The sequence below is a fragment of the Emiliania huxleyi genome, assembly GCF_000372725.1.
Source record: "Emiliania huxleyi CCMP1516 unplaced genomic scaffold EMIHUscaffold_407, whole genome shotgun sequence".
Taxonomy (NCBI): Eukaryota; Haptophyta; order Isochrysidales; family Noelaerhabdaceae; genus Emiliania; species Emiliania huxleyi.
The window spans coordinates 35,588-46,650 of NW_005198921.1; the positions used below are offsets into that span (position 1 = coordinate 35,588).

Genomic DNA, 11,063 nt, shown 5'->3' on the forward strand with positions numbered 1-11,063 from the left:
AGCGAGTGCACCGACGCCACGCCGGGCCACTTCGCCACCACGGGCTCGACGCAGCAGACGGCGTGCCGCGAGGGCAGCTTCGCCAACGGCACCCGCAACGACGCGTGCGAGCTGTGCCCCGAGGGGTACTTCCAGAGCGAGACCGGCCAGGCCGCCTGCGTCCGCTGCGCTGCTGGCAAGTTTTGCCCTCAGGGGTCGTCGCGCGAGCTGGACGCGCAGTGCGAGGCGGGCACGTACGCGAGGCTGACCGACCGGAGCGGCGACCCCGAGTGCCTCGACTGCCCCGCCGGCTCGTCGTGCGGCGGCGGGGCGGCGCCGCCCTCCGAGTGCTCGCCGGGCTCTTTCGCCGCCACGGCCGGCCTCTCCGAGTGCGCCAGCTGTGCGGGCGGGACGTACCAGGGCGAGTCGAACGCGACGGGCTGCCTTCCGTGCGTGGAGGGCAGCTACTGCGCCGAGGGCGCGTCGGCGCCGCTGCCGTGCGTTGCGGGCAGCTACTCGACCGCCACCAACCTCACCGCCGCGGGCGAGTGCACCGACGCCTCGCCGGGCCACTTCGCCACCACCGGCTCCACGCAGCAGACGGCGTGCGCCAAGGGGTCGTACACGGACGCGTACGGGCAGGGCGCGTGCACGCCCTGTTCCGGCGGCACGTACCAGGACGCAGAGGCGCAGACGGCGTGCAAGCCGTGCGAGGCGGGCAGCTACTGCGCTGTTGGCGCGGCGGCGGCGCTGCCGTGCGAGGCTGGCAGCTACTCGAGCGCCACCAACCTCACCGACGCGAGCGAGTGCACCGACGCTTCGCCGGGCCACTTCGCCCCCACGGGCTCGACGCAGCAGACGGCGTGCCGCGAGGGCAGCTTCGCCAACGGCACCCGCAACGAGGCGTGCGAGCTGTGCGCCGTACACAAAGTGGCTCGACGGAATCACTGAGGTGATTTCTCCGTCCAACTGGATGCCCATACCCTGCGTGACCTACGTGCAACTGCTTTTGCCTTACGTCTTCACTCCACTGGGGCTGGCCCTTTCGCTCTTGCTCGTGGGTGTTGGGATGGGCTTCTCGCAGTGGCGCGCTCTCCCAGCGCCGCGTCCGCCACCTCGTCGGGCTGTTGCCGCGGGTCTGCTCGAAGTCTTGCCAGCTACGCTGATCCTCATCTACTGCTCTGTCCCGCCCATCAACGCCTATATCTTCCGCTTCTGGCGGTGCAAGCTCTACACCACCTCGGAGCCTGGCGAACCTCTCGAGCAATACGAGGTGATGGTGGAGCAACCTAGCATCCTGTGTGCCAGCGAAGAACACGCTTCCATCTTTCGCCGCTACATCATTGGGTCCATCGTCATCTGGCCAGTCGGCTCCATGGTGCTCTACTCGTCGCTGCTCGTCGCGTGCTACAAGCCGCTGCACGCGAAGCTTCGCACGTCGCTGACGCGGGCCAGCGCCTTCCTGCATCAAGATTACGAGACGCAGTGGTGCTGGTGGGAGGCCCTGGAGCTCGCACGCAGGCTGGTGCTGACGGGCGCGGTGACGGCGATCATCCCAGAAGAGCGCGCCTTCTTGCGCCTTGTGTTGGCGACGCTGATTTCCACAATGCACACCTGCAGCATCGCCGTCGTTCGCCCCTTTAAGAGGGTCGAGGACGATGTGCTAGCGGTGGTGCGTCAGCGCACACACACCCTCCAGCCCCTGCCTCCGGCCCTATTTCTGTCACCCTTTTCTTGTGCCTTTTTCTCTGCAGGCGACGAGCCTGATGACGCTTCTCATCTTTCTCGCCGCAAACTGGATCTTCATCTTCGACGGCATTGAAGATTACTATTATGATGTTAACACTGAGAGAGCAAGTCCTCTCAAAGTGCTGGGCTTTGACAAGCTGGACGGCATCGTCTCGGTCATGATTTCGCTCGTTTTCAGCGTCCTCTTTCTCTTCATGATCGGAGCCGTCGTCGCCGCCCGCCGCGTCGCCAAGATCCCCAAGTTCCGACTCGTCTCGACCACGCAGCCCCCCGAGCTGAGCATCGGGATGGGCCTCACGTGGCACCTCTTCAACAGCCACATCTGGTGAGTCACAGCTATGGAGGGAGAAGAGGAACAGGAAGCCGGTTAATCCCACCTCCTCCAAATAGGTCGACCGGTCAAGACGCCGTAAAGGTCATCAAGGGTGAGCTCCAGCAGCTGCTGCCGGGCGTCAAGATCTTTCTCGACGCGCGCAGATGCTCAGCACCGCTAGCTACTCACAGCGAGACCCTCTGACGCACCGCGGTGTGCGCACATAGGTAGATGATCTCGAAGACATTGGGGCGCTCGAGGAGTACATCCAACGCTCGCAAGTCATCCTCTTCTTCCTCTCGAGGGGCTACTTCCGCTCGCAGGCGCGCGCCCCTCCAACCCCGCCACCGCCGCACTCTGGCCCTATCTCCCGCCTCTACTGCGCCACAGAACTGCCTCCGAGAGGTCCGCTCGTCGCTCGAGAAGGACAAGCCGCTGGTCCACGTCCAAGAAGCGGACCCTGACAAGGGCGGCGGGACGATCCAGGCGCTGCGCGCAGAGTGCCCCGAGGACCTGCAGCCCGACATCTTTGACAAGGACTGGCCGCTCACGATCTGGTATCGCATCGAAGAGTTTCAGCTCATCTCGCTCAAGATCATCGCCGAGGCTCCGCGCGGGCCACGGCTAGCCGCTCCGCAGTCCTCTTTATCTCTCAAGACCAGCCCCACCTGAACCACAGGCGTTGCTCCTCTGCTCGCCCAACTATCTGAGCAAGACCTCTCTCCCGCTCTGCGTGTCGGGCGAGCCCGAGAGCCAGTCGCTCGCCTTTTCCAAAACCACGGTCTGGGCCTCGCCGGCCAACGCGGGCGCATTGGAGCTGGCCAACGAGCTCGCCAAGGCCTTTACCGGTCTCACGATCTCCGCCACCGATGCTTGGCCGGCCACCGCGACGCACATGCTGCTCTACCTCAACGAGGACAGCTTCGTCACCGATGAGCGGCTGGCCGAGCAGGTCAAGCAGGCGCGCGAGGACAGGCTGAAGATCGTCATGGCGCACGAGAACGACCTGGACCTCGGCGGCTGCCCCTTCTCCAGGTTGTTCGAAACCACGCCGCAGGAGCTCTAGTCTCGCAGTGACGGCTATCCCGAGCCTCCCTTCCCCCCAGCCCTTTCCTTCCAACGCCGCAGGAGCTCATCGCCGGCGGACTCTACAAGGACCTAGCAAACTCGTGCTTCCCCGGGCGCCACCGCAAGGCGCGCGCCCTCTCCCCCACAGCTCGCTTTGCGCACATCGCACGAGCTCTCCATGACGCGGGGGCTGTCCCTCTTCGCAGGTGTCGCTTGTGCTTCTGGCAAAAAGCCTCGGCGCGACCCCCGCTCGGTCGGGTGTGGAACTGCTTTCAGACAGCATCGCCGAGCGTGGCAGCCTCGCGGGGCGCGTCTCTGGCAGCCTCAACCGGGCATTCGCCAAGATGAGCAGACGCAGCTCTGCGGAGGCTCCGGCGCGCGACGGCTTGGGAGGCGAGGCGAACGCCCACCGCGAGGCGCACGCCCACCTCTGCCTCGACCAACCCGCCCTCGCCCAGTGGGGCACGGGTGCGGACGAGCTTTGGTTCCCATGCCGCATCCTCGGCCTGCGGCACGACGGGACCGTTGACGTTAAGTACGACGACGGCAACATTGAGCGATCGAAGCTTGCCAGCCGAGTCGTAAATTGCACGCCGGCCGAGGCGGCGCAGCACGCGCTTGACGGCTGCGATGCGTCGTCATCGGTGTTGGTGTCGGTGCCGGGCGAGGCGTCGTCATCGACATCGGTGATGGTGAAGCATCAGGTCTGATCGGTTGAGGGACCCCTGCACCTTGAGGTGGGTCGTGCTGCCGAGAGGCGCGCGCGCGGTCACGATACATTGAACCAACAACATTCGAGAGCGGGTTGCACAGGGGGAGAGAGTGCACGATTGTGGGAAGTATAGAGACACAGAACTCCGTGCGTGTCGCGGAGAGGTTTTAGATGCCTTTTAGATGTGTCCCTCAGCTCCCAACTGAAGTACTGAAGTCGGATTGAAATCCAAACCCTGATGGATGGACTGAAACGTTCGTCCACCCCGAAGGCGAAGCGGCGCAGGCGCTGACCGACCTCCGACGGTAGGGGGGCCACAGCGCCCCAAAATCCACTAGTGTGGGATTTCGCGCAATCGCTTGACTCTGAACAGCTCACATATCCCTGCGGTGAGCGCTGTGGTCGCCGCAGACTGGCTCCGACTTGACGGCGGCATGGAGACGTGATGCCTCCATGCCGCCGTCGAGTCAAAATCTTCATGCGAGTCGATCTTTGGCCCGCCAGAGGCATATGCGGCGTTTCGGGCGACAAGCAGCGCTGCGACTGCGAAGTGGCGGTGGACATGCTCCCACGGTGCCGACGCAGCGCCGGAGTGGCCGGTGCTGCTCGCCGCGACCACGACGGCTACTCCGATGCTCCGGGCCGACCCGTCCTACCCGACGGTGGCACTCTTCCACGTCTCGCTCACGCTGAGAAAAATTCTGAAACGGCGTGCAGCAGAGTCACCAACGAGTCGGTCCGCGTGACTCCTCGTGTCCCGTTTTGTTTTCACACATCCATAAACTCACTTTGGCCTCACTAAAGCGAAGTCTGAATCCTTAATCCTCAGATTTTAGATTAGGACGCTGTGGGCCCTCTACCGACGGCCGTCGCCCCAGCCCATGCTCCAGCCCCTCCTCTCTCGCCGCGTGCAGCCTCTCCGCACGCGCTAGCAGGAGGCCGATAAAATCGACTCCAGCCACCATCCCCGTCATCCAGATAGATCCACCGGGCCTCCTCGCTCCTGTATGGCGCGCCCACGGGCGCCACGACAAGCGAGGGATTCAAGTGTGAGCGGAGATGACCGGGAGCCATGACCTGTGAATGATGGGCGATCGGCATCGGGTCCACTTGTCTCGAGAGGACCCGAACTCAGCTTAGAATTTTACAACTAAGTCCCGAGCCCAGGGCAGATTAGAACTGCAAAGAGAAGATGCACCAAACATGCGACATCTGGGACGTACGAGTGAGTCTGGTCGTCGGATGGAGCCGTAGCGATTAGGTGCGCTCGCGACCGTCGCAGCCGTCACCTGGTGTGGACTCGGTCGGGGTAGCCGCTCTTTCGCATCGGGCGGGAAACTGAAAAAGAAAAACGCCAGCGCTCAACTCGACCAGAGAGGCAGACGGATCTCCCGTCCGGACCACACACAAATCTCTCCAAAGCAGGAAATCGGCAAGCATCTGGTGCACCATGGCGATCAGGTGAATGCAGTGCTTAACTTGCTATTCGTCCACTTGATCCTGGCAAATATTGATGAAGACAAGTACATGAGATGCGCGTCCAGCCATTCCAACTCGAATGGCGCATTCGGCGCTAGGTCATCGATGGCATCCGCGGAAGGAAGCCCACCACCTTTGGCGCGACTAGACTGAGCAGAGTCCCGGTCCCCGGGTGGAACGGAAACGGAGCGAACGTGTACTTGGACATGTGGACATTTGTGCAGTGTGCACCGTGTGGCGCAGGCTGCAAGACCACGAACTCGGCGACGGCAAGTTTCACCTAGCGCCCCAAACAGCCACGCGGCGGCCTCGGCATGGCCGGGCAGCGGGCTCGGAAGCTCGTCCTTGAGGATCACGAGCCTTGGGTCACTCCCGCGAAAACACACTCTCTCTCTCCCGCGAAACCCGCCCCGTGAACATACGACAAATCCTCGAGAGGATCGACAAATCGAATGTTCCAAGCAGCCGACTCTCTCTCTCTCTCTCCCAAAGGGACACACACACACACACACACACACACACACACACACACACACACACACACACACACACACACACACACACACACACACACACACACCACCGCCCCAAGCCCCCCCAGCACCCCCTTGCTCCCCTCCCCCCCTCGGGAGGGCCGAACTGAGGCGCCCGTGGGGACCCCGCAATTCCCTTCCCCCCTCGGAGGGGGCCGGACGAGGCGTACCCCGAGGGCCCCGCTCTTCCCTTCACATAGCGGCCACTCTTCGGATCGCTGGTCGAGCGACCCGGGGGATGCCCCGCGCGCCTGACCCAGGCGCGAAAACGAATCTGCGAGGCGTGGCCGCTCATGCGGCCCGATGGGGAGGAGCGGGGCGGACTACGGGGATCGGCTTCTTACACAGCCCTTCCCTGCAGCGAGCCCACTCCAACCCACCCGCGCTAGGTCTCGGGGGACGAAGGGGTCACACCCGACGACCTCGGGAACTAGCCGGGGCAGTCGGAGAAGTGGCAACTCCGTGCACTGACGGTCGGCCGTCAGAAACCACGCACGCCTCCGTGGCTCGGGTTACACCAATCCTCGCTACCCAACGCGGCCAAAGGATATCCACCTCGAGAACCTCGAGAGAGGGGGGGGGGTTCCCCAAAACACGGCGGATGCCTATGTGGCGACCATCCCGAAAATCATCAGATAAGTCTTCATTACCTCTCTTATCGCAGGCAGGTCTCGAATGATCCCCGCCAAGGGCAGCCTCGCTGCGCTGCGCGCTGCCACCGCTGCTCATGAGGAGAGGCGGGCTGCCGACGCGCGAGCCATCGAGGCTGCCGCGTTGGCGCGGGCAGAGGCTGAGCGGGCCGCTGCCTCGGAGCTCAACGCGGCTGCCCGAGCGCTGTCCGATTTTGAGCAAGAGCTCACGCAAGCTCGACAGAACTTCACGTTGCGAGTAGCGGTGTGCGACACTCTTCAGCTGGACTTGTGCCGCGGGGTTCTCACACGCGTGCCTTGGCTTGCCGCTGTGATGTCAGCCGAGCAGGTGTTGGCGGATCCCGAGCGTGTGAGGGCGTGGCTTCTCTGGGCCGAGGGTACGGCGGCGGGTTCGACGCACCCGACACCGCCCACCCTGCCGACCACGCCAGTCGGGGCGGAGGGCGATCTCGAGCTGGGCTCCGGCGCCTCCGTCTGGGAGCGATGGCGGCGTGTCGTTGCGACCGAGGCAGCTGAGCAGGAGGGGTCGCGCTCTGCGGCGGCGGAGCCTGCCGCCCCACCCCGCAAGCGCACGCGCAGCGAGTCAGTCACCGAGCCGTTCGGTTCCGGCCCGGAGAGCGGCACGCCGGACGCTCCCAGCTCCTTCGCTCTTCCGCCGGTCGAAACAGTGACTGTTGACGGGATCGTCTTCAGAAGCTTCCAGACAGAGGACGCGATGCGGCGCCACCTCTCAGCTAGGGCTCCCCCAGTCGTTGCTGGGGGGCATGAACCACTGGTGGGGAGGTGCTGGGGCGACGTCGTCTCGGGCGGCGCGCTGGGCTGCGAGGCGCTGCCTCCGCAGGCGTCGAGCTTTCGCGAGAGGTTCTGCGGGGGCTGCCGGCAGCGGGGCGTGTTTGTGCTCGCGTCGAGGGTGTGCGTGCCCATCGGCGCGGGCTCCGACGAGATCGCCAACCGCCACGGGCGCGGCTTCTGGAACGAGCCGTCCCGAGCCTCGAGCTTGCCTGCGCACCGCGTCGTGAACCAGACGTCCGACTGCCCGGGCCCGACGCTCGTGATCCTCAAGGACGAGCTTCCGGGCCCGCTGCCCACCTATGTCACATCTACTCCTCGTGTCACCTAGTCATGGTCCTCGCTTCCCTGCCCGGTCTCCGAGTCCTGCGCCTCGCCTGAGTCCTCGTCCAAGTTCGAGTAGTCCTCTCCTCGTCTTCGTCCTCGTCTTCGTCCTCTTCGTCGATCTCGTCGAGCCGGGTGGCTCCTGGCCCGTCCCGGCCGTGACGCTGGGGCCGACTTGCTAAGCGGGCGGGGAGACGGACCGCCAGCTCTGCTGCTGCCTGTGCTGCCCGTAGTCCTCGCCTGCGAGCGAGTGCCCTTTGCGGGGCTGTCGCTCAGAGAGCGGGTGTCGCCACGGCCGTCTTCTTATCTGGTTTGTGGTCTGCGCGCTGCGCTGCGCTGCGCGTCTCGAGGCGCGCCGCAACACAGCCCGTGTAAATGGGGTAATGGATAAACCAAGCATCCCCGATGGCCGGGGGGATGTCACATGGCCCCGGGGTGGCCGTGGGCACGCAGGGGGCGCCGCTACGGGCCGCTGCGGCGCCCATTCTATTTCGAAGAATGCCATTCTGGAATATAGAATGTAGGTCTGAGACCGTTCACAGCCGAGTGCGGAACAATGTGTGTCTCGCATCACTTGCTTAATTGTCGACGGGGTTGCCCTGTGCCTCGTCTGGCCAAGTCTACGTACGTCCGAAATTTAATGTTAGGAGTGAGGACCTTAGACCAACAAGTTTCTTCCATTGTACGATAAAACGGCCACGTGTCTGCGAGAGGTGGGGGCGGATCTCGGCACTTGCACTTGATTGTCGCCCTTGCGGGTTGTACTCAGGCGATGATCCCCGCGCCGGGCAGCCTCGTCGCGCTGCGGCAAGCCGCCGCTGCTCACCAGCGTGCCGAAGAGGAGAGGCTGGCCGCCGCCTTGGAGCGGGAGGCGGCGAAGGTCAGGGAGCTGGAGGAGCTGGTCGCGGCTGCCAAAGAGCTGACCGATGTGGAGCAAGACCTCGAGCAGCTCCGCAGCGAGTACGCCACGCGCCGCGAACTTCACAGCGCTGCGCTGCTCGCAGTATGCCGCAAAGCGATCACACGCGTGCCTCGGCTCGCTGCTGTGATGACAGCCGAGCAGGCGTTGGAAGATCCCGAGCGTGTGCTGGCGTGGCTTCTCAGCGCGGCGGGCACGGCGCATCCGACAGCGCCTGCTGCGGGCTTGATTCCCCCGACACCGCCCACCCTGCCGGCCACACCGGTCGCGACGATAGGGGGCGCCCTCGAGCTGGGCTCTGGCGCGTCCCTCTGGCAGCGAGGGCAGCGCTCCGTCTCGACCGAGGCAGCTGAGCAGGCGGAGGAGGGTTCGTGCTCTGGGGCGGCGGCGCCTTCGCGGTGCCCAGGGCTGATGGAAGAGGCGAGGCCCCCGGCCCGCGAGGCCGCCAGCTCCGACGCTCCACCCCCGAAGCGCACGCGCTACACGGAGACGTGCTGGGGCGACGTCGTCTCGGGCGGCGCGCTGGGCTGCGAGGCGCTGCCTCCGCAGGCGTCGAGGGCCGCCTTTCGCGAGAGGTTCTGCGGGGGCTGCCGGCAGCGGGGCGTGTTTGTGCCGGCGTCGAGGGTGCGCATGCCCATCGGCGCGGGCTCCGACGAGATCGCCAACCGCCACGGGCGCGGCTTCTGGAACGAGCCGTCCCGAGCCTCGCGCTTGCCTGCGCACCGCGTCGTGAACCAGACATCCGACTGCTCGGGCCCGACGCTCGTGATCCTCAAGGACGAGCTTCCGGGCCCGCTGCCCGGCCTGGCCGAGGCCGCCGCGCTGTCCACCTCCGGCGGCTGGGTCGCCTTCACGGTCGGCCGCACGCTCAGGAGCGAGGTGGCTCTGCCGTCGGCCGTTGCGATTCCTCTCTCGCCGCCCCCGCCGCCCGAGCGCGACACCCCTGAGGCTCGCACCGCATCAGCCGAGGGGCGTGTCGAGGGGTTTGCGGCGGCGGCGCAGGCGGGCGAGGCGTCTGGGTCTGCGTTGGAGGCCGGCCTCGAGCCCTTCCTCGCGGAGATCTCGCTCGCTCTCGGCCCGCTCGCCGAGGCCGGCGCGCCGCCGCCGCCGGGGCCCGGCGAGATGACGTGGCACTTCGGGGGCGGCAGCCCCATCGACGACCTGCTTCTCTCTGGCTCCGCGACACCGCCGCTGCTGCAGACGCGCCCGACTCCGGCGGCAAGCGTGCCGCCGCCCTCCATGCCGCCTTCGCCGCCGGCCATGCACATCCCACTGCGTCTGGACGTGATGCAGAGCAAGCCGGTCCAGCTCTCGCTCGCCCTTTTGGTGATGGTCGCCGCTCGTCTGGCCGAGCTCGACACCACCAACCCCACCGCCTTCATCGTTGCCGCGGGCTTCGGATTGCTGGCCCTCGCCAACCTGGCACAGGCCTCGCCTCGCTGTCTCGCGCACGCGATGGCCCTGGTTCTCGCGTGCGCCCCGACTCTGCGTCTTGTCAGCGTCCTTGTCCGCTCGCCGGAAGCGTTGGCCCGTGAGCTCGACACGTTCGCAGGCGTTGGGCGGTGCATCACCACGATGGCTGCAGCGACCGGCGCCGCTCTCGGAGCGCTGCCACCCTCTGCCCTCCCTCCGACCCGCAAGCTGCTCGCAGTGGGATACTGCGCTTGCGTGCAGATGTGCGTCGCTTTGATCCTCCGTGTCCGCACGGGCGACGAGCGCGCGCCTCCCTTTCAGCTGCTGCACATCGTCCTCCCCTTCCTCGCGTCGTTCCTCGCGGCCCATGCAGCTTCGCGCAGCAGCGTCGGGCAGAACGTGGCGCGGCGGGGCTACTCCATGCGGCTCGCCTGCGATGAATGCTAGACAGACTGCGTTACACGCCGCACGCGGCGGAAGCATGGCGGCGCCCGTGCGTTGCGTTGCTAGTCCGCGTCTGGACGGCCGCCGAGCCGTGAGCATGTTGGACTTGCGCGGCGGCCCTCGGACGTCGCGTAGCACTTCTCTGGTGTGCTTTCGTGCCGGTGAAGCAAGTTTGTCCGTTCCCTGCGTGCTGCGACTGTCGGTTTCTGACATAATTCTGAGACGTTCATGTATCGAGTGTGTGTGTGTGATAGAGGACTACACAGCCGTACACTCACCCCGACACGCGAGCGTTCGCGAGCGGCAGCTGCATCGCCCGCCCCACCGCCCAGCTGACGGTCGCGCCCGCCGCGAGTCCGAAGTAGACTCCCGCGACGGCGACGTTGAGCATCACAGTTCACCCCCCCCTCTCCTCTTTTAAGGTCCTCCGGGCCCCTTTAGGGAGGCAAACCCTGGCCGGCCCCTAGAACCCCAGGTAAGGCCCAGGTGTGGCCTAGGGCATCAGAAGGGACCAAGAGGAGTCCAGTCTGAGCCCTAGAGCCCATGTCTTTGCCCCCGAAGGTCGCGTTCAAATGCCCGGAACGGACGTTACAGTGGTGTCCGGCCGGCGCGATCGGCTCGCTACTGCCTCCAGCAAGGACTCGCTGACTCCCACCCTGTTCGCTGCAGGGACCTAGGCACCTACTGGGCG

General features: G+C 65.6%; 2 protein-coding genes across 2 annotated transcripts; both read left to right on the forward strand.

The window, feature by feature from the left end:
• Nucleotides 1–6,503: 6,503 nt before the first annotated feature.
• EMIHUDRAFT_369968 (hypothetical protein) lies at nt 6,504–7,955 on the forward strand. Its single transcript, XM_005769913.1, has one exon. It carries the CDS (start codon nt 6,509–6,511, stop codon nt 7,601–7,603), a length of 1,095 nt encoding a protein of 364 aa, XP_005769970.1. The 5' UTR covers nt 6,504–6,508; the 3' UTR covers nt 7,604–7,955.
• A 1,945-nt stretch (nt 7,956–9,900) lies between these two features.
• EMIHUDRAFT_369969 (hypothetical protein) lies at nt 9,901–10,606 on the forward strand. Its single transcript, XM_005769914.1, has one exon. The coding sequence runs from the start codon at nt 10,091–10,093 to the stop codon at nt 10,373–10,375; it is 285 nt and encodes a 94-aa protein (XP_005769971.1). The 5' UTR covers nt 9,901–10,090; the 3' UTR covers nt 10,376–10,606.
• The last annotated feature ends 457 nt before the right edge of the window (nt 10,607–11,063 follow it).

Excerpts from the sequence above, each read along its gene's own strand:
- EMIHUDRAFT_369968 (XM_005769913.1), top strand. The coding sequence starts at position 6,509 with ATGATCCCCGCCAAGGGCAGCCTCGCTGCGCTGCGCGCTGCCACCGCT.
- EMIHUDRAFT_369969 (XM_005769914.1), top strand. The coding sequence starts at position 10,091 with ATGGCTGCAGCGACCGGCGCCGCTCTCGGAGCGCTGCCACCCTCTGCC.